Source organism: Aythya ferina, assembly GCF_964211825.1.
Source record: "Aythya ferina genome assembly, chromosome: Z".
NCBI classification, from domain to species: Eukaryota; Metazoa; Chordata; class Aves; order Anseriformes; family Anatidae; genus Aythya; species Aythya ferina.
In genome coordinates, this window is record NC_140299.1 from 20,922,716 (window position 1) to 20,949,282 (window position 26,567).

At 39.1% G+C, this 26,567-nt stretch overlaps 2 protein-coding genes and 1 long non-coding RNA gene across 4 annotated transcripts in view; 2 read left to right on the forward strand and 1 right to left on the reverse strand.

The window, feature by feature from the left end:
- NDUFAF2 (NADH:ubiquinone oxidoreductase complex assembly factor 2) overlaps positions 1-20,462 on the forward strand; it is a 58,611-nt gene extending 38,149 nt beyond the window's left edge. The window contains exons 3-4 of the mRNA XM_084504111.1: positions 7,010-7,050; positions 19,306-20,462. Of these exons, the coding sequence (XP_084360237.1) occupies positions 7,010-7,050; positions 19,306-19,563 (299 nt within the window). The 3' untranslated portion in view covers positions 19,564-20,462. The remainder of the gene's footprint in view (positions 1-7,009; positions 7,051-19,305) is intronic.
- SMIM15 (small integral membrane protein 15) lies at positions 20,453-22,642 on the reverse strand. 2 transcript variants are annotated; one of them, XM_084504112.1, is made up of 2 exons: positions 22,514-22,642; positions 20,453-22,380 (listed from the first exon to the last, which is right to left on the reverse strand). In XM_084504112.1, exon 2 carries the CDS (start codon positions 22,353-22,355, stop codon positions 22,131-22,133), a length of 225 nt encoding a protein of 74 aa, XP_084360238.1. In that variant the 5' UTR covers positions 22,356-22,380; positions 22,514-22,642; the 3' UTR covers positions 20,453-22,130. The 2 variants fall into 2 exon arrangements, with proteins under 2 accessions (XP_084360238.1, XP_084360239.1); XM_084504113.1 differs by having other exon boundaries at positions 22,509-22,641.
- Positions 22,643-22,666: 24 nt separating this feature from the next.
- On the forward strand, positions 22,667-26,112 carry LOC311427101. The gene is made up of 3 exons (XR_014687209.1): positions 22,667-22,743; positions 23,423-23,645; positions 25,515-26,112. It is a non-coding gene; the product is annotated as an uncharacterized lncRNA (long non-coding RNA).
- The last annotated feature ends 455 nt before the right edge of the window (positions 26,113-26,567 follow it).

Genomic DNA, 26,567 nt, shown 5'->3' on the forward strand with positions numbered 1-26,567 from the left:
TGGGTTTTTTCTTCTTGAACGTCAATCTAAGGTGTATAAACAGTTTTGTGGAAATTTAAAATAAATTTTAAAAGCCAAAACTGGAATTTCTGCTGTGTTTGTAGAGGCATTTCAGAGAATCATCTTGCCTTGGCTACATATTGAGATATGAACTAGTGATGTGGGATGCTCTGAAGTTTTGTTCATCTCTACTTCTTGTCTGCTTCCTGTAAAATGCTAAATTTTTTTAGTAAGAAATGAAAAAGAATGAAATGAGTAGAGGGTTCTAGTAATGCTGTAGAACACAGTCAACTGAGTGCGAAAAGTGTAACACAAGGTTTTAAGATGTGCTTCGCTGAAAGGTGTGGTGGTTTTACCGTGCTGGGCAGCTAAACCCCACAACCTCTCTCTCACTCCACCTCCTTTAGATGAGGAGGGGGAGAAGTAAAGCAAAGAACAACTCACGGGTTGAGATAAGGATAATTTAATTAAAGGGAAATAATTATAATAATTAAATAAAGACTACCATGAACTAAACAATTTAACTAAGGGGAAATAAAAAGGGAAAGGGGAAAAGGGAGGGGAAAAGGAAAAATAAAACGAAGGAAGGAAAACAAACAAAATAAATGAAGGCTATATGGAAGTGCAGAGGAAAGAAATTACTCTCTACTTCCCACAAATGAGTGATGATTGACCACGTCCTTGAAGCAGGGCCTCAACGCATGCAGCCGGTGTTCGAGAGGAGGACCGACATTTTCCCAACGAGAGCCCACCCCTCCCCTCTTCTTCCTGTTTCCACCTTTTATTGCTGAGTGTGACACCACATGGTATGGAATATCCCTTTGATTGGTTTAGGTCAGCTGCCCTAGTGATGTTTCTCTCCTCACTTTTTGCCCACCCCCTAGGAGGGTTAGAGAAAGGCCCAATGCTGTGCCACTGCTGCTCAGCAGTAGACACAACACTGGTGTGATAACACTGCTGTTCCAGCTACAAGTACAGAGTACGGCACTGTATGGGCTGCTGCCGGGAAAGTTAACATTCCAGCCAGACCCAGTACAAAAGGCTCGTAACAATTCTCTCCCTGTATTTTTCCTCTTTAAGAAGAAAGGAGAAATCCAATGTTTCCCAGGCTCAGAAGACCTGTGCTGAACTTTCACTCTGTTATCTCCTGTCCAGGCTCTTGAAAAATTCCCAGTGCATTCTTCCTTTGGGTGTTCACTTTATAGCTTGAGCTGAGATGGACACTGATCATTCCAGCAAATAGTCTGATGCTTTGCAGTAGGATTTCTAAAATACTTGCTGTTTATCTCTGAACAGTAGAAGATTAATATAAGATTAGAAGGCTGTATAATAATTCCTGTTATTGTTTTTTCCTTATTGTTGGATTTTGGGTGGGATTTTTAGTATTCTAAATACTCTCTGCTGGGCACATGCTTTTACCTCCAGGGACCTTCTCTCCAAATACTGCATATGCACTCTGACATTTGCAGCCTCTCTGCTTCAGTTTTGTCTGGTTCATCAATAACATTTTCCTTTTCTAGCCTTGTCATTCTTTCCACTTAAAGGACTGTACTAAAGTCTCCACTCCTTTTTTCTAGAGAGCCGCAGAGAGCTTTTCACCTGAGCTGCCTTTGTTCTACCAGGGCTCAGCTTTTTCACTTCTGGCTAATCCTTAGTGACTATCTGATGTAAAGCCACTTACCCAGGCATCCTTTCCCTCTCCCCTTTCCTTACATCATCACACTGTGATTTAACCTAAATGAATAAAAGTACTGTCCCTGGAAATATTTAAGGGCAGGAGCTGCCTGAGGAAAATCCGCATGAAATTAGGGGCAAAGGGATTGCTCACAGAGTAGGAGCGGGCTGCAGTGAAATTTGAAGGGGGTCTAAGATAAATCTCACTGTATTTCTAAGACATACAGCCTGTACTGCTGGTAAACTAAGGGGCTGATTTTGGTGCTGTGTTTATCAAGTTATAAATATGAAATAGGCTAAGTGACACCAAGTAGGAAGCTATAAAGCAAGTAGGTAACGCAGTCATCTAGATTACAGGCTCAGTGTGTATAAGATGCTTCTCAGACTTGGGAGAGGATGGTTGTGTGTTATTCCTGGGAATTTACCAAATACAGGGCCGAGGGATTGCTCCTGAAGGGTTTGACTGGAATTTTCTCCCAAAGATACTAATTTTGAGTGCATAACAGGATTAAATTTCTTAAGTTATCAGACCTGTGAAATCTACAGAACACCTGAATGTCCATCAAAGCTTTTGTAGAATTGAAACATGCTCAGTGTTATAAGGATAGAAAGATAATCCCTTGTGTTCTCCTTAGTGTTAACTATTTGTGTGCAGCATATAAAGTCAGTTTTTGTTTCAAAAATCCAAAAATGTTTCCTTCTATATTGTAGTTTTACGTTTAGAAAGTAATTCTGGCATACAATACAAGTAGTACATATTTTTGTTTAGATGAGGCCTCTTACATTTTAGTACAAGGTGAGAGTGCATACTTTTCTTTTCCCTAGGCAGCCAACATATAACCTTTTTGTGACATTAGTTCTGAATGTTCACCTACTGTAGAATGTGTAAGTTACCTCCTCAGGACGTGTCAATAGTGCTCCTGAGAGGAGACCAGTAATTTTACATACTTACAGAGATTCATGAGATTGCATGCTTCTTGCAGCATTTTATTGCTTGTCTACTCCTAATCCTCTTTTTTATTTTTTCCTGGTAACATTTAGTGATTAATGGGAGTCTTAATTTGCATGCTCACTTTTACGCTTATTACAGTTTGTTATATGCCAGTAGGAGTTTTAAAGTTCAATGGAAATCTCATGCATGCTAATGAGAATGCAAATGAGCACTGATGAAAGAATGCTCGGGTCGCAAGGTACGAAACGTCCAACTATCTTGCTTAATTAACTTAAAAATTTCTTTTAGACAGAAGTCACCTTACAATGTGTACAGAATGTAGGAAATGCCATCCAGATAACATCAGAAGCAGCATTGTAATTAGCTTGAAAGTGGAGGCAATCAATTCATTTTGCTAAAGTGCTGTGGGGGCTAGGGGTCAGGGAAGCATGTTTTGGTTGCAGCCAGTACATACATGTAACCATCATTGCTTTATCTAGTTTAAAGCATCGTGGCTGACAGTGCAAGAGAACATTTTGTTTTGTTGATGTAGAGGACGAGAGTGTTCATGTGGAAATCCCTTCCATTTCTCAAGTGTCACTGGACACTAAGAGTGCATGTGTATGTGTGTTCAAATAACATGTAATAAAGCACACACCTGCCTTGTTTCCATCAACAAATAGGTTTAAATCTGTTTACTAGTTTAAACCTCTTGTGACCAGAAGTGTAATGGAGAGCATAAAGAAGCTGGGAAAGCTATATACTGACTATCCACCTCTACATTATATATACTGGTAGTATTTTTAAAAGGGAGAGTGAAGTGTGTTAATTTCAAGTTATCGTTCTGTTGGATTTTGTTAAGGCTGGTGCTAGATGAGTAAGGTATCACTGATAATACAGTTTTTAAGCATTCATTCTTTTTTTGTTACCATGAATTTCTTATGCCTAAGTTACAAAGGGCTGGTGTCCACTATTCTGCAACTCTGTGTTGGATGCTGAAAATATTGTTGATACTATAGAAAATTTGGAAGGCTTTTTTAAACTTTTGTTTGAAGTAGAACCATGAGAAAACTGTTGGGGATTAAATATATAAAATCCACCAAATCTTCTCCCTAAAGACTGATGAAGAGTAGTCAAGTAAATGATTAAAAAAAAAAAATCAATTAGAAATTGAAATAGAAAAAGATTGATAAAACTATTTGAAACTAAAGTAGAATATACTAAAATGCACCCAATTCAGATGATGTTTTCCTTGCCTTTAATCTTGCAATGTATCCTGAGCTGTGCTTTATGTAAAATATTTCTGAATTGGATTTTCACAGAGGGAATATTGTATATTAAAGCTAACTAACTTCATCATCTTATGGCTATAAAGAGATTTTAGTGATTTTTGTTACCATATTTCTTCCTCAGCTCCCCAGCAGGGGAGGAATTTTTCACTAAATGATGATTTTCTAATGCAGTTCATTAGAGATGCTAAAATGAGCTTACCTATAGGAAAATGGTCGCTCATCTTTGAGTCAGCAAGTTTTATTTAGGATTGAGGTGGAAAAGGTTTGTAATCCTGATGTCTGTTAAAAAGAAGGAAGGTTGATAACACCTATATAGTGTGTAGTTAAATGTTTATTATAGCTGGGAAGAAAAATAGCATGGTAACTATACAAATTTTTTGTGTATTTAAATAAATTCAGGATAATTATGGGTATGGTTGATGGGAAATATGCCTAAGCTGAGGATTGGTTTTTTGCTTTTGAGCGTGGGTTCTAATTGAGATGTATTAATGAACAAAAACAAGTTGCATAATGTTTTGTTCACAGAACTTGTTGCAGTATATTACTCTTCACTGGTCTGTTTGTGGCTTGTTAAACTCAGGCAGATAATTAAATGATAACATCATTTAATAGAAGCATTCCATTCATCTGAAAATCATTAATGAAACAACCAACTACGAGTCTCAGCCACCAGTAAAACAAAATCTATCGTAGTGACTATATATCAGCAAGAGTTTTTAACTGCAGCTTAATTTTTGTAGGATTGCAAATTTTAAGAATCACTAGTTGTAATCTATTTGTTAAAATGCAGCTATGAGTATACTGGTATTGTAAGAAAATACTGGCAGTTTAAACAACGTTAAGCAGTTTTTAAGTGCTGAGAGCTGTGGAATTCAAACCAGTAATATTGTAACAAATTACCTCCGTACAACTGAGAAATTACACATATGAATGAAGGAGGATGATACTTTGTTGAAAGTAATCCCTTAAATTTAGAAGGCTTAATAATTCATTTTTCACCAGACATTTTAAACTGCTACTTTTCCAATTTTCTCCAACTGTGCATCTTTTATTGGTTAGCCTCCAGTAGACATGCTTCACTATACTTGATGTTTCTAGCACTTTCTTGCTTTTCTGTATGTGGTTAGAACTGTTGCTATATATGAGCAAAGATGACTTCTGTCAGGAGGGAAGGCTTGTGTGCTACGATTTTCTCTAATAACATTGTTGATCCTTTTACAAAAAGTGTCTGTAAGGCTGTCAGCTGAGAAGTGTCAGTCTCCATCACGCCAATTTAGGTTCTGGTCTTACCAGATTTTATATTTGAAAATTCTAATAAAATTGAAGTGCTTGAAAGTGCTACAGATACATGCAAATTTTTTTTCTAACTCTGTAGAATTTAATGATGTCATATGTTTGCATTTGCATTATCATAATGAGTTTTTTTTGCTTTCCAGTAACATAAAACTTCTGCAGAAAGGGGCTGATGTTGACTGTTCAGTAATCAGTTACTTCCCCTCATTGTCATATTTGGGTCTAATCTTTGTTAGTATCAAAAGACTGCTGAGAAGAGCTGTCACGTAGTGGTGTTCGTAAGATGTTTCTGAAAGTGTCATCTGATAGACGAGAAACAAAAGTAAGACCTTGTTTCATATCATTAAAGATATTTCACTGTTAGCCTTTACTTAAGGCTGTTGGCCTTGCCACTTTTTCTAAGCTATGTAATGGCATTTTACCTCCTTTAATTCCATTCTTATATTAATTGGTAGCTATTTCTCCTAAAACCAGTTTCATAATGCTGCTGAAGCAGAATAGCATTAGAGTTTCATTGTATGGGTAATTGCACTTTCAGTAGCTGGGTGAAATTATGACTCCATGCAGCTCATAGTGTTTTGGACTTGCTGCATGACCCATTCCCAGTTCCCCCCAGCATCTGGCATAAATGGCATTGGAAAATTAAAATTTGAAATAGTTCCTTCTTAAAGCATTTCTGTGTCAAGTCAGACCAGGAGTTTGATTGTGGGATAACAAAATGTCATTTTTGCTCTAATTTTGAAGCACAGTAACAAGCATCTAAATCTTAATTATTCAAACATACAAAAGAATATTTTGCTATTTCTCTGCACTTGGAACTGTCATTCCTTATGTTTGTCCTTCTGCTCATTAGTAGCCACTTGCATTCTCCTACTCATTCATCTGAAAAATACAAGCAGAAAAAACAAATGTCTACAAAGTACGCAAACTGGCACTTAGCAATTCTGTGGATTTGAACAATTGTGAGAAAATGCTACAGTAGTGGTACTTTTAAAAAGATGGATATTGACTTGGTCACACTCAGGGAATGTGTTTCTCTGGTAACATCTGTAATAGAGTTGGGGCTCTGTATGATAACTCATTGACTGAATGAAGTAAGATTGGACATGGTGCCACTTTTCCATCTGTAGCGGATCCCCTTGGATTGCTGCATCTGGTCAGCAGTGTGGCGGGAGTGGGCACACAGCTATTGACTGTGGTTCATAATGGAAAAACAAAATCACAGGACAATCAGCATCGGCACTGCTTCAATTCATGGTCCTTTCCAGCATTGCATCCATCCTATGCATCCATCTGTCGTGATGCAACCTGGGCTCATGCATGTTTGGGTCTGTATCTTGCGTCCTTGTAAAGGAACTCCAGGCAGCACTAATGTCAATAAGAAGTTTTCAGGCTTTAACAATGCCTGGGGCATATGCAGGAATCCTTTTTCTCCTGAGTGGTCTAAAGCTTTTCATACTATTTAGTAGTCATCTTGTCATCTTCACAGGGTGAAGCTCTGCTTTGTATAGCAAGCTTAACAAAAGGCTGGGCCTTGAGCCCTGCTTAAGCTCTGTTTCAGCAGTCTGGGTGGTATGTGAACTGTGCTTAAGCTCTCATAATAGGAGTGCCTTTTTTCCCTTCTGTGAAGACTGAGAGTATTGACATGGGAAATAACATCCTGGAACTTTATACTTTAGAAAATTATATTATGGCTTGCTAAGTTGTGGCAGATTTTTGTATAAATATTTACTTTCTGTTACAAAGTCATTATCATTTTGAGTTGTAATACTGGCTGTGGTCTTCGATATAAGCAATTGGATTTTTGTTTCTTTTGCAGCTTGGATAAGAAAAAAAAGAAAGGATCCACCAACCATTGAGGTAAGTGATGAATTGTCTTTATGTTTTCAATTGTTGTAGTTAGACTACAATAATACATTTAAAGTGAGCTCATCTGTCCAGTAATTTGTCACTTTATGGAGAGAATTTAGTGCATTGCTTGCCTAATTTGTGAAATTTAGATGTCTAACTCTTAGGAAAAAAGGAAAAAAATGGGAATAAATACTTTAATGTCTTTAGTTGTTTCTCTTAGCTATGGGAAATAAGAGCCTTTTAAGATAATGATGGTCACACAAGAATTTCTTTAATCAGATGAATTCTCAAATTACTGCTGTGAATTTTTAAAACAGGTCCTCTACGTATTAATAGTGGTTTTTTTTCAAGGTAGTTGACATGAAACTGTGGGTTTCAAATTCAGTTGCCAGTGTATCCATCAGTACAAGAAAATAAAATGTATTAACATTTTACAGTGCTAACGAGATGAGGGAGTAACAGTCATGACTTCTTCCATAAGTGGTTTCTAGTGGAACAACGCAATGAAATATCCTACCATCTTTCATGCTGATGAGTTTTTAAAGAGTGGAATGAGTTTAACTGTTGATCTGTGTATGCACAAACATGCACTCCTTACCCTTCACTTGCTTTACAAGTTGCTAAGTGCCAGCTAGAGTGATTGAACAGATGAAGCATGGGTAACTATAGAAGACTCAAACTGACACCCAGAGGGGCAGGTTCTTGGCTTGCATCAGTAGAAATAAACTGCATTGAATGCAGTGAAGCTACACTGGCATGCTCTGGCTAAGGGCTTGGCCACTTAGGTCTTCCGAAGTGCACTGGTTGTGAAAAGTTGTCCTGCCTACCTGTATGTTAGTACGAACATGGGAAGCTTGTACATTGATGTTTACAAGCCATAGCTCACAGAAGTGAGCCTCCCACAGAACTTCAAGCTTTTCAACATTTATCGCTGCCTCTTTTTCCCATTTGCCACTGAGGTTTTAGAGACGATAAGAAAATACACTCAAGAATGGAAGAAAATTAAGTAAAATTCCTTCTCAAAGCTTTTAAGGACCTGAAACAAATGAACACACTTCGTTTTAACCTTCAGAGAAGCATTGTTTTGTTGTTTAAACTTTTTTTTTTTTTTTTTAATTCCTGCCTTCTAATCCTAGTTATCTGTGCAGAAGGGATATTTCAGTAGGTGTTCTGTCTAAGCTTGGGGCTGACCTCCTTATAAGTAGTTGTGGCTCATGCTAATGGTATACATACAACTTTTATTGTTGAAAATATCACCTCATGTGACACTTGAAGATGTGGGGTGTTGCATGTGTTTTATCCTGTCATTTTCAAAAGCCAGACTGCCCTAATAAGGCTAAGATGAACCAGAGAACATGGACAGCCCTGGTTTTAGAATTGGGGCAATAAAGCTCCTTCTGGCACTGGAGCTGTTCGTTCTGTATCCAAAGGAAGTCTCTGCTGGTAAGAGCACTGTGGATCAATGGTGTTCTCAATATTTTAGCTTCCAGAAAAAGCAGTTTGTGGAGGATTAGACATTATTGTGAATAGTGGTGCATTCAGAGTAACAGGACTGCTTATACCTTCAGTTTTATAAGGTAATAGATCCGAAAAATTATTTAGCAGCAAGGTACTTTACCTGCAGGGCACTGCATTGACCTTATCAGAGCAGAAGTGATATACCAGGAATTTGAAAGGTAGTTATATTTTCTTTGGAGTAATCTCTAAAGTGCTTTTTTTTTGCCCTCCTATATAAGAAAAGCTAGTTCAAATATATGTATATTAAAATTTTTTGTTAATTTGAAAATACTATAGTCACATTTTAAATGTGATACTCAGCTTGATTTTTTTTCTCTAATATTATGGGGATGATAAGCATGTCCTATTTTTGTTCTGATTTGAAACCCATATATCACAATATAATTATACTAGTGAAGCACATACAGATTACTGTTTGGCCCACATATGTAGGACTGATTGGCTTTAGTGTTTTAGGCACATAAACTTTAGTGGCTGCTATTTAGTGTTATATTCCCATTTTGACAGTAATGCTGATATGGTAAACTGCTGTTTGACAGCTAGGGAACCAGGGAATATTTCTGACTGTGTTTCTTGCTGAAACCCTGTATAACAAATCTCCTCGTTCTTTCATATATTTCTCACGAGGCTAGACTATTTCTGAAAAGGAATGCAAAGCCCACAAATTTTGTATTTTGTGCCTTAATGACATTTTACTGTCAACATCATATTGTAACACCACAAAACAGCATTACAGTTCCTGAAACATAAGTTTCTGCAATTGTGCCAATATTCCTACCCTTGTAGTCTGTATTAACACTTTTTTGATTATTTTTCATTTTTTCCACTGTCCATTTTGCATCTTTTTTTTAATATCAAATTTGACATGTGTTAAACTTTATTAAAATTTCTGTTCCCTTTCTCTATTCTGTTTGCCTACCATCCCCCTTTAGTGTGTGTGTTTGTTTGTTTTTGTATTTGTTAGGCTTATCTTTTATTCGGCTTCTTTTTTTTTTTTAATCTTAGGCTTATCTTTTATTTACCCCCAGCTCCCCACGCCTAACCTTCAGGGAGTTTTAGAGAGCGATAAGGTCTCCCCTGAGCCTCCTTCTCTCCAGACTGAACACCCCCAGTTCCCTCAGCCGCTCCCCATAGGACTTGTGCTCCTGGCCCTTCACCTGCTTCGGAGCCCTGCTCTGGACATACTCCAGTGCCTGGATGGCCCTCTTGTAGTGAGGGGCCCAAAGCTGAGCACAGCACTCGAGGTGTGGCCTCATCACAGCAGAGTACAGGGGGACGATCACCTCCCTGCTCCTGCTGGCTGCACTGTTCCTGATACAAGCCAGGATGCCGTTGGCCTTCTTGGTCACCTGGGCACGCTGCTGGCTCATGCTCAGGCGAGCATCAACCAGCACGCCCAGGTCCCTTTCCTCTGCACAGCTTTCCAGCCACTCTGCCCCAAGCCTGTAGCACTACATGGGGTTGTTGTGGCCAAAGTGCAGGACCCGGCACTTAGCCATGTTGAACCTCATCCCATTGGCCTCTACCCATTAACCCATCCTGTCCAGGTCCCTCTGCAGGGCCTTCCTGCCCTCCGGCAGATTGAGACTTCCCCCCACCTTGGTGTCGTTTGTAAATTTACTGAAGTGAGAATGAATGTGAGTTGGCCTTACAGTGGTCAACACAGTGACCTTATGACACCAGCTAAGGCTATTAGACACTGTTCTTAAGGTTTGGTAATGTTTTGTAATCAAGCCATTCTTTCTTCCAGAAATACCTAACATCTTTTTTGTTGTTGTTACAAAGCATTAATTTTCATGCAGAGGAAATGGCTTCACATCTTCTCTTTAGATTGTAATTTTCCTTATGGAAGAATACTGCAGTGACTTCACAAGACAACTTGTTCAGTGTTGAGTGTTCCACATGCATACAGTTTCTTTCTTTCATATCTCCAACTGGTGTCCCCCCACCCCCCCCCCACCCCCCATTTTTGTAGGACAATCTTTTGGAGCAGGACTTTTGTGCTCTGGGCTAGTCATAACCCAAGAACACTGCTTATTGCCTTGGTTCTTTCTAATCTGACCCCCAATAGAAGCCAAAGCAAGCTTCTGGGACACTGGAAGCAGTTGCTTGCCTTTTGATATTATTACAGATTGAAATATGCCAAATCTCATTCTCGGTTATGACAAGGGTGTAAACTTCTCAAATGAATGCATATCAAGTTGTTTCTTATCTTGTGTTTAAACTTACCCTGTTACTATGGTGATTAGGGTGTCCATTTTGATAGAAAACTTTGCATCACATCTGTACCCTATGTAAGCATGTGTGTGCATACACTTACACGTATATATACACACGTACACATATATATACACATATATACATACTGCTTTATAATATGTGAGGATCTGAGCTTGTATATGTATATTTTTGTATAGTTATATCATTGTCACCTGTCCCTTTACATATATTGTGTATGATCGTATATGGTTGTCTGAAAATAAATTGTCTTTACATTTGTTCCTATGAAGCTCTAAATCATATTTTAAACAATTTAACAAGTGATGAATAATTGGAGTGTCACATTTCCTTACTGTCTGTATTGGAAAATAGATGGACAAAGCATTTTGGGAGAAAATAGGAAATCTATCTTGTCTAGAGAGGATTTTAAATAAATGAAAATATTTAAAGACTACAGATACTAAAATATTTTTAATCAAATCCTATTTTGTAGAAGCATATTTGATAATTTATCCCTTTGTATTGAACTTTGTTTACCTGCAAAGCATTCATGTCTGAAATTATTACTAAAAGTTGTCTTCGGATATAGCACTTGTTTTATAGGAGTGATGTTTTAGCAATGGAAATCATTTCTTTAAGAGGCTGCTCTCTTTCTTCAAGCTATAGTTAACTTCTCTTTCAGTATGACTCATCAAAGCCACTAAGTTGGAAGGTAAACATAAATATGCTGTCTAACATACACTCCTAGCTCTCACTTTTCCTTCTGGCTATGGATTTCAGTCCTTATTCAAAACATGGCACCTTCATATTTTGGATTTTTCACATTTCAGTTCTAAAGGAAAGAGAAGTTGAGACTTCAGTGATAAAGCAACTTTGCATGGCATTCACAAGCTTTGCTGCATTCTATATCTCCTATATTCATTCTGTGCCATTTATGCAAAATTTTAGCTTCTGTTGGTGCAGCTCCTAACTGAGATAGTTGCTGGATGCATAAGATACTTCTAAGCTTGGGTATGATCAATGATATTTAGCACGTAGCCAGGTTTCCCCCCACATAGATAGTGGGAGTCGTATCAAAATTGATTTAGGTATCTTGTATCTAAGACATATTGAGTTTTCAGCTTCTAAACTGGAGATAAAGAATTAAGAGAGATATTTTTAAGAACGAGGCAAACGTTAAAAATATCAGGTATCTAGTGAGGTTTTTTATTCTATTCTGTGTAAAACTTCCATTTGTTTTCTTTAATATTTCTGATTTCAGTGAGCACTGGAGTTGTAGAAGCTTTTAAAGAATCCTAATGTCTGTAACACAAAGTCCCTGAATGTATCGAGAAATTTAAGCCTTGTTTTTACCCTGCAACAGACTTTGCAGCTACACACTGCTCTTGACAATGTCCTGAGGTTCAAAAGCATCAGAGCATCTTGGCATTGTTTATGACCTTGTTGGTAGAACGGAGATAGAAGTAAGGTTACAGGCAATCTTGGGGTGCCAGAAAATGTGCGAACTAAAACCACAGAACAGGTTCTCATGGCAGTGCCTAGAGAAACTGGTATGAACAGGAATGTGGTTCATTTCTGAACCTGCCAGAGTGATAGCCCGCAATTGCCAGATGCCTACCTACAGTATCACTACTCTGTGAAGATACATCTTTATACTTGAAGACACTGCACTGTAACCTAGGTGCTGCTTTCTTTGGTGTCCGTACAAGGCTGCATAGCTAGAGGTATGCCCAGTTGAAATCAAAACATCACTGTTGCTTTGTATGCAGGTAATAGATGGTAATATTGGTTTATATGTGGTAATATGTGTGCATATATGGTAATATTTCATGGGAGGTAAAATAGAGTTGCATGTTTCTTTAACTAGTGCCAAAAGCCTGGAAATAGTTTGAAATAAGAAGTACCATAGTGAAGGAGTGCTTTTCTCATGCATTATGTACTCGTTACACAGTAATAAAACGCAGTAGCTTCTGAATTGCGTAGTTTTATAATGGGTGAAATGTTGAGAGGGAGAGAAGAAGGGAGGAAAAATGTACTTCAGTGACTTGTAATAAGCATCAAGTTTCAATGGTTGTCCCTCCCTGTCCACCCCTCACCCCCAGTAATTGCACTGAAATTGCATTCTGTTTGGTTGCCACAGCGCATACCTGCTTTTCCCATTTGTTTGATCGTAAGAATTATTTATTTGAGAGTTGGTATGCTATAAGCTAGTTTCAGTCATGGAGATTCATTTATACAGAATTTACCTTCCTTTAACCAGAATGGGGTGTAGTTTAGAAAAACTCATTGTTTGACACTGTTTGGATTGCACATTATAGTTTGCTTTTATCTTCTTTCATATGCTTCAGCTGAGAAGCTTCAAAATGAGAGCTCTGACATGGAGATTGTACATTCTTACTCAGAGAATAGGGTTTAGCAAATGAGCATTTTATTCCTGAAGCCACAAGAAAGCTGTGGAATATGATTTATAGTTCTGGGAAATGCTGTTAAAAAAGCGAAGGGATAAACAGCTCTTCTGAGCAAAATACTTTCCACCATTATTGTCAGGGATCACAACCATGATTGAAAATTTGGGACGTATTCAAATGATTTGACTTGCACTAAATAGTATTTTACGTAGTAAATTGTGCGTGATCTCAGAGGATTATTACTCAGTGTGGAAGGGCATTGTACTTGACAATATAGAGCTGAGCTACAAAGCCTAAATTAAAGCGAGTGTTCAGAGAAGTTGCTGGAGGTGGGATTTGAAGAAGCCATTGTCTTTTAGAGTTTTTCCTCTTATTCATTTTAACTTTGTTTTCAGATTCAAAACATGGGTGCTTGTCAACATACACAGAAGATTATGGAGATCCCCATACTTCCCACTTGCCTGTGTTGCAGATCCCAAGGCTGTATGGGAGGGAGCTGCAGCCACTGCTGGTCCTGTCAGTGTGGGTGGGAGTGCATGGAGCATTGATTGGCTCTGTCTCATAATTCACTGTCAGCACAGCTGAATGGGGGTGGAGGGAAAAGTAAAGTGTACCAGGAAGAGGGCTGGTACAGATTGCATCATGCATAGAGTAAGGGGAAAGCAAGCACCAAACTGGGACTGAGTCACAGCTACAGTTCCTTGTTTGCTCTGTAGGCACCAAGGCTATGTGCTGCTGCCCTTTATTCCCAGCAGACTGCATTGGTGCCAGGCTAGTTTATGATTTTTGCTGCTTTTACATAGTTTCAGCTGTGGTCTTGAACATTTCTGTGGTTCTGTACAGAAATCTTTGCTGTATTGCAAAAATAAGTCAGAAGCAAACCCATTCCGACTCCAGGTGTCTTCAACACACCTTACATTCCAGGATCTGTGCCTTTCCTCTTCCTTTTCCCTCTCATTACAACATTCTTGCCAAATGTGTGTGCCACACTGTAGTGCCCTAGAAACTCCTTCAGCCCATGCCGGTTATTTTGTAGCTCAGGAAGAACAATACAGTAATTCAGTCATAGCTACCATTGCTTATGCGTAGGTTTGATTTACACAAAAATTGCTGTGAGTTAGCATTAGCATTTAACAGATTTAACTTGGTAGTAAATATGGCATTGTATCTAAAACTAAATACTGGGCTATTACTAAAGCATCTACTTGTAACTAATATATTGGTTTAACACACACTGTGGAGTGCTTTAAACCTTCATTGCAAGTTTTGTGCTGTTACTGATTAAAACCAAAGAGCTTGTGCACCTCTCATTTGCAGCATCAGGAGCTCAAACTAAAAACTGTTTTCACAAGGCACAAGAAGCATTCAGCTTAAGTAAACTTCAACAGATAAACCTAAGGAATTACTTTTCCCTTACAGAATAGTGGGAGTGAAAGTTTCTCTTGCCAAAATGCATGCAGTACCATACAGGTCTGTTTCTGTATCTGCATATGCTCAAGGGGTTGCTGCTGGTTGTAAGTAAAAGTAAGTATTTTGAAACAACAGCTATGCTCGTTCAGTAATTTGAGTAGTTTATCTGATTTACATTCAAAGGTCAAAAAAACTGTTGTACAAAACCTAGGCAATGAAAGATGCCATAAATTGTCATGTATCCTACCAAGATAATTCTGATCAGTTTAGTTTTGAATTATGTAGGGAGCATCCTTCTTAAAAAAATAAGATCTATTGTACAAAACACAGTCTGTATTTTAGTGTTGCAACTAGTCAGATATTTGAAGAAACAAAACTAAGTAAAGCAAATCTTGGATTGATTTGACTAATACCAAATGTTGATTGACCAGAGATATTTAGAATACCTCTTTATAGAATTAGCAACCAGCTGGCTCAGTGTTTGATTTCAATCAGTATTTTAATAAAGTCAGATAAGTCTTCCTGGTTTAAACTGCTCTTCTGTTTTTTTCCGTGCATCGACACAGCCCTTCATTTACCACATCATTTGTAATTCCCAGCTTGGTGCTGCTGAGGTCATGCTCAGTTGCTGAGTTAACAAGACCTGTCCCGGGTCAGAACATGCAGTGCTTCCCAGTGAGAAGGTCATCTCTTTGCCTCCTAGTCTTGAAATATGGTATAACATCCCTTTATTTTGTCTTGGCTATTTAACATGTGGAACTGGAAAAGGGAGTTTAGTGAACCAGTTTGGCAATACCACAGGAGCAGATGATTTGACATGACATCTAGCAGTTTGCTGGACATTTGGTTATTTTGTCAGTAAATAAAAAATTCTGACATTTAAAATTGTCTCACAATCAACTTTTTGAATATTGTTTCAAAACAGATTTTTCCCTTTCTGTCTCTCTTCTTAAATTTTTGGTTTTAAAAAGGATTTCTGCTAACTTGTATATATGCATTCTTAAGAGTTCAAAGTTAAGTTCACTCATAATTAAACAAAGTATTTAAGATAGACACTAAACTGCGGGTATTCTATGAATATGCAGTGTCTGTACAGTTCAAAGAACATTAATCTGTCCAGATGTTTCTCAGTTCTGCACCAAATACTACTGAGCTGACACTGTGAAATCAGGTGAAATCATGAACATATCAGAGTATATAATTAAAATAACTTAAGTTGGAACAGTTCTTAAGGCAGCATTAGGAAGCTATTTTTTTATTTTAATCAATATACAAACCCATCTGAAATAGAATTTTTGGCCCAAAATAATAATACATTAAGCCCTTGGATTTATGGGCTTTGATGTAGTGTCTTCAGAAAATTGTCTGAATAGAACAAAAACAAATAGGTAACATTGTTAAAACAACCTTTAAACAAAATTCCTTTGGATATTGTCACATAGTACTGTATGTCTAGCCACCTTTATCCTTAGAGCTAGTTGCTCATAAGTCTGGATTGTCCTTTGCCTTCAAGAGATCGAAAATGCTTCATGAGAGGCAAGTGATATTATAACCTGTGGATGGCTTGAAGACATAGGGAAATGAGAAGGAAGAAAGAGGAAGGGGAGGAGGAGTTCCTCAGGTTGAAGAGTTCAGGGGTGCTGCAGGATAAAAGGGGTGAAGTACAGGCATTTGCTTGTGGAGAATGTGAGCAAGAAGTAGAAGTAGTCTTCAAGGACTACTTGCACTTCAGAGCAAGACCCCAGCTGTGGGAATAAGTGAGTATAGAGAAACCTATCTTGCATTTATGGTATTTTCCTACCAGGAGGAACTAATCTTATTTATTCTGTAAGTCTGTTTGTTTATTCAGGAAGGGTAAAGCAGCAACATTATGAGATCCTTGAGGAGTGAAAGAACAGTCTGCTCCAACCTTCAACACAAAAAGCAGGTCCTCTGTCTGCACTTAAGCCACTGAAAGTCCTTTGACTGGGGACAGACAACTGAATTTTCTCCTTTCCATAGAGGATAGACATAGTTTCCAAATAACAGAGAATGCTTGGCAATACATCTCTGTGCATATTAAGTGAGAGCTCTAAACAAAAATTCAGCTTGCAAAAGTTTGTAAGAAAAAGCAGAATTACTGAAAATCCCTCATCAGCTCACTCAGATGTAGCAGCTGGAACAGGCACACCAAGAGGGTCACATGCCAGCAGCATGAAATACAGTGTGGTCCCTTTTGCAGCAATGCACTTGGGAGTCAGCCAGATGTCCTGGACTGCGCTGCCTCCATGAGCAGGTCATCTTTTGTTCTTTGTTGGTTATCGCATTCAGATTTGGAACTACTGGGACTCCTTGGATTTATCTATTTATTTATTTAAATGCCTGTAGTGGCAGGGAAACTTCAGTCTCTTAACTGCTTCAAACTGTAGTGCCTATGGTAATTGAGCCAACAGTATTTAGATATACAATCTCAATGTTTAAAGAATGTGTAAATTCTAATAAGAATTGAGAATGAAGTAAACAAACAACAACAACAACAACAAAGAAGTACTTAGTGTCTATGAAGTACTTTCACAAAACAAAGTATCAAAGGACAAGATGTTTGCTCTAAGAAGACCCTGATCTGTTTGACTCAATGTCTCTATTCTGCTGCAAGATTCCTGATTCACATTTTCTTTGGTTTCATCACAGGAACCCTAAATTCAGTGCATGTGTTAGTAGCGTGAATTTTATGCATAAGCTGGATGTGCAGTTTCTTTCAACCTGAAATTTTTGTCTAGATGTGATTGTATAGATTCTGAACAAAGAACTTCTGAATTTTTTTTTGGTGTATTGGCTAATGACAATCATTTCTCATGCTTTTTTTCAAGATAAGCATGGTTATTTTACTAAATTGCAGCTATACTTTGGCTACTGAAAGCTGATAAAAGAGCTTTATCTGAGTCCAAAAACCAGATGATGATTATACATCAACATGTAAAATGGGCTTAAAGCATTCAGGATTTAGTTACAGCTGTTATTACTCTGCCACATAAGATAAATTTGTTAAAGGAATCATTGGAAAAGATTTGAAGTTATAAAGTAGTTGTTCACAGTAACTGAATTAAGTTCCTATTTTAATAAACCATTTTGTGCTGTTATAGCAGATACTATGAAGCAGTCTTCAGACATCACAGAGGTATATGCTCTGATTTCTTAGTAGTGGGGTAGCACAAGCACCCCTTGAAATCAATAAGGTCACGGTTGATTTATGTGGTAAACAAGACAGAGTTGAGAGATGTAATAGTGAGGTTTTGCTATATTGGCTGTTGAAAATTTGGCCTTGTTACACTTGGTAATACTTTTGTTTTTTTTTATGGGAGAATTTTCCCCACTTCCCCCTCCAGTCTGCAAATTCATTTATATCCTGCTTGTGTATTTTCTCGTTATATAGGCATGTGAAGTGTTTTGCCTCTGTTCAGTATATTTGTGCATTTAAGCAAACAGGCAATTAAGGACTAAGGAAAATATGTTAATATTTATATCTAAGTGATAAGGCTTTCTTTAAATACTGCCTTATATATATATCTGTGTTCTTAAACGTTGCACATACTTGCTATGTCAACTCTTGGCAATATCACATGCATTTTAATGCTGTTCCTAAAATAAATTTGTGGTCTTCTGCACAGAGAGAAGTGTACTGGTCTAGTTTCTCCCTAGCTCTGCCATGTACTTGTAACTTGGAGAAAGCTGCTCAGCTTTTTCCTCCTCTATCACAGTTCTGAATTTGGATATTAGCAACTTCCTTGTTAAACAGTTTTGGTTGCAATTAAGTTGTCTTTGGGTTCAGAGTATTGTAAAAATTCATATCACTTTTCTGCTGCTGCTTCTACTGCTCTTCACTATCTGCCCTAACAAAAGCATAGGCAAATTTTGTTTGCAGAATTTACGTCCTTACAAATCAGCCTTACAAATCTGATAGCTAGAGTTAACATACAGCCAACCTAAGTGCTGGTGCACGCAGTGTCCTTACCACAATACCCAGTTGGCCTTTACTGGCAGGCAGTTATCAGCTGAGAATGTGTTGGCTGTACCAAGCTGTCTTCTGGATCTCTGGGACAAGGTTTACCACAGACAGTTTTGTGTGTTTGTTTTTTTTTTGTTTGTTTTTGTTTTTCCTCTCCTGAATTACTAGTGCCATCTCAGTAATTTCAGTTCTGTCCTACCTCCTTTCAGTTATTTTATTTATCATGTATTTGTTAATCTTGCATGGCTTTAGCATATGAACTAACAGAGTCAAGGTTGTCCATCTGCATTTCCCAAAACTGCACCCTGGGGCACAGCTGCCCACAGTTCAAGGCATAGTGGGTTACAGGAGGAAACACAGGTAATAAATAGCTGTTTCGCAGTAAGTCCTAGATAGAAAATAAGGGTAAAGGTAACTTGATTTTCAGTGCATTTGTGGATGACTATCTAATTATTCTTCTTTTTGATCTAATAGAATAGTGAAACTGGGACATTACAGTACAGCTTTGCTTCAACAACATAATCAGAGCATTAACATTTTAAACTAGGGATGAAATTGCAGTTGTAGAAAAACAATTAATTTTACCACATTTTATTTTACCTACAGAGCTGAACACTTCGATTATAAAATAAAGAAAAACAATTTCTTTAAAATGTTTCATTCCAACATTGTGCATTGCATTTTCATCTGTTGTATCTAATTATCTTTCTGCTGTGTTTTTAGGAGATTCTTAGGAATGAAAGTTATAGACAAGAGATGGAGCAGAAGGTCAAAGATGTGTATGAGAAGGACAAGCTTCTTCAGGCCAAGGAGTACAAGGAGGGACTTGTTGCTGAACCAGTTCGTACGCACGTTAAAGGCCACGCATCAGCTCCTTACTTTGGAAAGAGCGAGCCTTCCCAAGATCCAGCAAGCACCGCGAACACCTTTCAGCCGGGCTCCTGGATCCCGCCAGCCAGCGGCAGTAATCAACCTAAATAACCACCTGTAATATACAGATACTGGCAATGGATAAACACGTCAGCAGACAAGCTGACAGCATAAACAGGCCTTACATATGGCGAGTGTGTGCTCAACTGGTATTAAAACCATGTACAAGTTCCATGTATTTTTGCAGAACAGTTCAAATAAGTTTAGTTGTGACAAACTACTGTAAAATGTTTTAATTTAGTGAAAAATTGGATGCATTAGTAAGTTCATTCTCCGCGGTTGCTGTTCTTCCATTATTCCATTATTCTTTATTCTTTAAATAATTTCAGGTGGGTTTTCTGGATAACTTAATTTTCTTAAATAAGTTGCTTTTTTTCTTGAAGATGGATTTATTTTTTAAATCGTTTTTGATGTAATAAACTTTGGCTAATTAGTACATTTAAATCATCATCCCAAACACAGGCATTTCATATAGTTCTTCAGAATTCCTGTTCACTTCTATGACAGTGCCCAGCATTGCTGAACTTGCAAGCTTTCCTCTGGCAGTTATATGGAGAAGTTGATTTAATTAACAGGAATCACTATGACACTACAGTAATTTTAGAGACGTTCTTGCAACTTTAATAAAGGAATTAACGTATTTGAATAAAGTTTTACTTGAAGCCAACAATAAGCACAGGATAAAGTCAGAGTTAGACTGTCTATTGTTATTGTAAGAGGTTAGGAGCATTTAGTAAAGATGGTGACAAATGGCAGAGAGGTTTCAGGAGAAGGGATTGGCACTAATACTCCTCCACCCCCCAATCATTTTTTATGTCTGGTGTATGCTAAGACTTCCCTAAATTATTTGATGTGTTTGGTTCAGATACATAAAATGTGCGCATTGTTTGCTTAGAAATGATGCTTGAGAACTTCAAGTCAAAATAAAGTCCACACAATCTTTTGAAAAAGTATCAAATTTATTTATGCAGTGCATCCTTAATCAGTTCTGTTCAATGTGTTTTAAACTATGTAGGTGCTAAAGGTGGCATACACATTTGACGTTTGAGACAACAGCGACTTAATCCCCCGTACCACAAGATGTGGGTATGTCATTCTAATAATGCTTGCCTTGACCAATAAAACTAAAAGATGGTCATCAGTTTCTGGTTGCAGGTAAGTACTTCACATTTACTTGAAGTCATTTCAGTTAAACTTCCCCCTTCTTATCCTGCTACTGTCAGCCAGCCCTATGGGTCTCTTTGCTTCCTCTGACATTAAGGTTTCATTTTTAAACATATAATAAAGGGCTAGTTGGTAGCAAGCATGACTTTGTGCTGCCATTTAGCAATATGCAAAGTCTGAAAATGTAATGACTTCAACAAGCTTTAAAACTAGACTAATAATCAAAATTAGGCTTTGAAAAAAAAATCATTTGTTAGAAAAACATGAATTGGAATCAAGGTTAAAAATTTTTGGCATATTTACAACGGAATCCCCACTAAGACTTTTTCTACTGTGCCAGCACTTTGCAGCCTGGAGAGTGGTGAAATTTCAAGGGCCACAAGAGCACAGTGATACCACCTAGAGTCTGAAGGTCCTAAATCAAAGGTAGCACGTAGGAAGAACCACTGGCATCAGCATGCACATCCTAGTCGTGTACTCTCCCCACAGCCACCTAGGTCATGACGACACAGAACATGAGACCATTGGGCCTTTGCTCTGCCCCCATTTATGGCTACTCTCTGAGGCATAAAAAGCTTCTGAAGACAGAAACGAGTTACAGGTGCACTGTTCAGGTGATTATGGGGGAAAACCAAACAATGCGGTAGTGTGCTTTGTAGAACATGAATAGCATCAGACAAATGGAGGTATTAAGAACAAAAAATCAATTTCCTAAAGAAAACAAAGACTGATGATGGGTCAATAGTTCTGGAAACAGGAAAAGCCAAGTTAGGTTCATTGTGCAGCCAAGCCCCACCATCAACTAAGCTACAGCAGCCCCTACGGGCACACCATGAATGAACTGCATGTCCATACGCCCTGAGCGTGGATGAAACACGTTAGCAAACCAAGAAGCTTGGAAGTCAGCTTCTCTACAGCTCTGCTGCAGGTGTACCAAAGCCTGCCTTCCTGTATTCCAGTTTACCAGGAACTACAAAATACACACACGTAAGCACAACATGAACAACCCCAACAGAGAGGTCCCGCAACACAGAAAATGGCTTGCTATACCGAGAAACCACAGGTTATAGCATTTAATGAGTCATCCCCATAATTTGACACTTTTAAGACACTTGTTACGTCATAGCTCAGCTATAGAAGAAAAATAATAAATAAATGCCCCCAGTGCCACCCAACTAAATCACTTCTGAATTTAACATGCAAATTTAGAAAAGCAGTCTGCACTGGAACACAAGTCGATTAAACGGCTGTAACGTGTCACCTGGGCAAACTTTAACACAGATCATTTCGGCAGGAAAAAAAAAAAAATATATATATATATATGTATACTGAAGGAGTTAAATGTCATACTTCAAGATGTAAGAGGATCAAGTATCAAAGGAAGGTTACAACACAACACGTCCCAACAGTGCTTCATTAAAAAAAAAAAAAAGTGGGTTCGTGTCCCTGCCCGCTTAATCCCTCTTGGCCCGCTTGGCTTTGGCGATGTTCTCCTGGCGCTTCTGCTTCTTCTTCTGCTCGCGCTCCCGGGCCTCGATCATCTTGGCCAGCTTCCAGGACAGCGCGGCGCTGATGATGAAGAGCGGCGTCAGGGCCAGGATGACGGTGGTGAGGAAGCCGTAGGGGTCCTTGGCCGCCCACTCCACCACGTACTCGGCCCAGCCCTTCACGTCCAGCATCTTCCGCGCTCCTCGCGCCGCGACGCTGCGGGGCGAGAGACAACGGCTGAGGGAGCGCCCGCCGGGCCGCGCCGGCACCCCCTCAACGCCGGCAAGCCAGCCCCCGGCCGTGCCGCCGGCCGGCCTGTCGCGACACGCCCCGCGATAGCGCACCCCACCTGCGGGCCGAAGCGCCGTGCCGCGAGGCCGGGACCTGCCCCCGGCCGCCCCCCGCCGCCCCTCGCCCGTCCCGGAGCGCTGCGGGGCCGCGCGGCGGAAGCAGGAAGGGGGAGGCCCCGCCGCGCCTGCCCGCAGCCGCCCCGCCCCGCCCCGTCATGGCCGCCCGGCGGCGGTTGGGGCCGTTAACGGCCGGTGCCCGGCGGCGCGGCGCTGCTCCGCCGCTCCAAGGGCGGGAGGCGGGCGAGCGGGAAGAAGTTTTGACAACGGGGGGGGTTTGCTGACGGGAGGTGGGAGCCGCCCAAAGTGCGTTAGGCTGAGTGAGTGAGACGCAGCGGGGTGCAGCTCGGAAGGACTGAGTGAGATAAACGCGTTGTGGTGCTGCGTGCTGCTTCTCGTGGAGGGCTACCCGTGAGTTCCTACCCAGCACCTGCCCGCTGGGTTCAGCCTCTTCGAACACCTCCTGAAAACTTCATCTCTGCACAGGGCTTAGCGCCGGCATGCACATCAGCATCAAAGCTCTTGGGGTATAGGTCCCTTTCTGATCTGTACCTTGCAAATGTTAGTAAAAGTATACCTATCTGAATTTATCGGCGCTTAGATACTGGTTCTGAGGTGTTGTGTTGTATCCCTGCAAGGTGTTTTTGCATGCTGCGTAGCCAAGCATGCCTAACATCATCACCTTTAAACCTACTGCAAAATTAATTTCTAGTCCCAGTCTTTCCCACAATAGTAATAGTCTCATCTGTCTGTTTCTGTCTCCATCTCTTCTAAACTTTATTGATTTAAAGACAAAAGCGCCTGATTCACCACAGCAGGGAAGAAACAAAAAGCAGGGATTTTTTAATTTGCTTTCCTAAGATAACACCTTATGTAATTACCTTCTCTGTGTGTCCTTCTCCCTCTCACAGCTTCTGAAGCAGTTGGCCAGTTACACTGGCAAAGCAGCAGAGACCTCCTTCATAATAATTATGTTCCATTATGGTTTGTCAAAATGAGCAGCTAGGTGGAGGAGAGAGGCCCGGGCCATACACAGCCTTGCATCTGTGTTTGTCAGGAATGAAGGGGAGTTACAGGATGCCCACCGAACGGGGGGCTTAATTCAGAACAGTTCAACCTCCTTGTTTTGCTTTTGTGAGTTATGTTTTCAGTTGTTACTCTTCCAGTAGTCAAAGAGTGAGCAGAAATTCCAGGGTTCTCTGTTAGTTAAACAAAGCAGCACAACTGTCCACTCACCATCAGAGCACTTCAACAGACCACCTTAAGCTTATGTTTATGTTCACTGTAATTTTGGCAGTTAGCTGCAACTTTGTAAATCTGCGCTTTATTTGACATCTCTTCTGGGATACCTTTAACTGACCTGTCCCGTTAATTTCTAAGCATGTGCCTGTGTGTAGTTTAATCCAGGCACTATTTAATTCCGTATGTCAGTTATAAGCAGAAGAATGAGAGAATTTTAAGGGCTTTGATGGGGAGGGAAGGATACACTGGTGAAAGATCACATCATTTAAAGTGTGTTTTGAAAGTCATGGTCTTCTGCTTCATACCAAATATCCCAATGTTTTACTTAGGCCTCATTCCAGATATCTAGGGTAGGAAGGAACCTTACTTAGGGTGGAATTAAACTTGTCGATAACTACATGCCAACTCAATGCCAGCAGCTACAAAACTAGCATCAAAATATCACACAGCAGGAATTTATGAACTATCAAGTTTGATAAAGTAAAACCACTTGTCAATTTTTAAAATTTATATACATATACATACGTGAGCAGCTTAAGAGTTCATTTCAATGGAATTTCATGAGAACATGCTGGAGGGGACAAGCATTACTGTCCATTGTCACACTTTCAAAGGGGAAGTGGGCAGAGGAATGGAAGTGGCTCTCCAAAAATCCAGCAACAATAAAGCAAGATTCAGTGCGCAGAAATGTGCTGAGAATGTACTATAGGCATGGGAAATTGGAGAGTTACTTGCATGAAAGCAGAGCATTTCTCATGCCAGCAGTCACAGAAGAGTGTGTGAGTGTGCGTGCTGAAAACAAGCTTTGAGTAAACACATTTGTTTCGCTGGGGTGTGTTGACATGCGTCAGTGGTCCAGAATCTTTCTATACAAGGAAGTTGCTAAACGTTTCACACTGTGTAATTTCTAACTACCCTTTCGTCTTCTGTGAATTCTGAGGATAAACTGGTTCCTTGAAACTACTTTTGTTCTATATGCAGTATGAATTCCACAATAACCTTTGTGTTTACTTACTAATTTTGTGGGCATGTTGTATTCCATCTGCTGAATGTTCCTGTTCCTATAAGAGACAGGTAGAAATCTTTCCCCCTCCCTGATCCCGTAAAATCTCTAAGCTGTCACTTTTTTGACAGTGCATGATACATCCACAGTATGTGCCAGCCAATAAGCGTTCTGGGTTCTATAGCTTTACTGGAGCCAACAAAACTCCTTTGTACCATTGGGGATTAAGGATTCTTTATTTTTTTTTTTCTTTCTGCTACAAATCTGTATTTAAAAACATTGGTGTTTTATGTTTTAAGTGGCTCTGCCTTACATCTTTGTTCTGTAAATTGCATTAGCAACCCCTTGTATTCGTTGTTTGGCTACCATTCAGCACAGCTAGGCCTGAGAATCCAAGATGAAATCGTGAGTAATAGTGCTGCTCTGCTTAGCTCACTTCCAATCATCCTTATAAATTGTCCTGATACTTTGTGCTTCTAAGGATGGGACAGTGCATGACAGATAGGCCAAGGAGTATCTTTTGTATCTTAAGAAAGTGGTAATACCTGTCTGTATCTGTATCTATATCTGTATCTATAAATATATATATTTAAATAATACAAATATATGGAATATTAAAGAATATTCAAATGCTTCTGTGCTCACAGGTGACTTACTTAGGTAATAGCATTATTTTTATTATCCTTATAATTAATTATATAACTGAAAAACGAAAGAACATCAATCCTTACTCCCACTTTTATTTGTTCCTCTTTTAGTTCTTCTACGTTTAAAAATGGAAATGAAATACCAAAGATGCAAATGGAAGTTAAACAAATAATATAGATCTTCCCTTCACTTAGATCATTACTGCAGTCTGTTATGACTGTAGCTGATACGAGTATTAACTGGTTCTTGGATTTTCTTGGAAAATCTTTAAAGGAAAGGAGAGTTAAAAATCATCATCAATAGAACTTTATGAATCCTCAGATAAATCCTTATACCAACAGTGGCACTGGGCGTGGGCTCATCCTGAGAAGTTTAGGCATCTTAAGTCTCACCGCCTGGGAAAAGAGTAGAAAGTCCACATCGAAAGACTGATGCCTCCGAACGATGATTCAGGCAGTTCACGATGCGAGCCGTTCTCTGAAGCTGCCTGTTCCCTTTCACGAACCATAGAGGGCACTAAGGATTGAGGATAACGCTCCCTAATTTAAGCACCTCTGTTAAAAGCTAAATTGAAATGCAAGGAACACAGAGCAAACAACATACCCTTCAGTGTATCAACTCCGTGTCTTTATGTGTATGTTGAGGATAATATTTATCCACCTTAACATATTTTGAAGTTGTTGAATAAAAGAAACAGTGCCAGTTTGACCACGAGTATAACTTTTAGGTTTCAAGTTCAGGTTTCCCTTCATTTTGTCGAAGCTAGAGTTTAACATCCAGTACATGCCTATTATAAAGCCATATGCAAGTAATGGATCTAAACACAAAGTTTTCAAATTAATGGGGTATGGATGCAGTTCTAATATTTTTTTTTTCTTCTATTTGTGGTCTGACTCTATTTTCTACTATATAAACTTCATAGAATTTGGTGTTTCTAGTGGCTATCTAGTCATCTCCCAAGATATTTTTCTTGTGTGTGTGGCTCCCTTAGCAGAAAAGGTGAAGATGAGGAGACTGATTGACAAGTAAGTCTTAAATTATTTTTATGACTTAATGCATGTACACTCTAAGGTCAAAAATGTAGCCTGCTCTGTAACTACTATATATGTTCTGAGAAGACCTGGAGAACCAGAGCCATATTTCTATCTAGTTCATCACAGTTC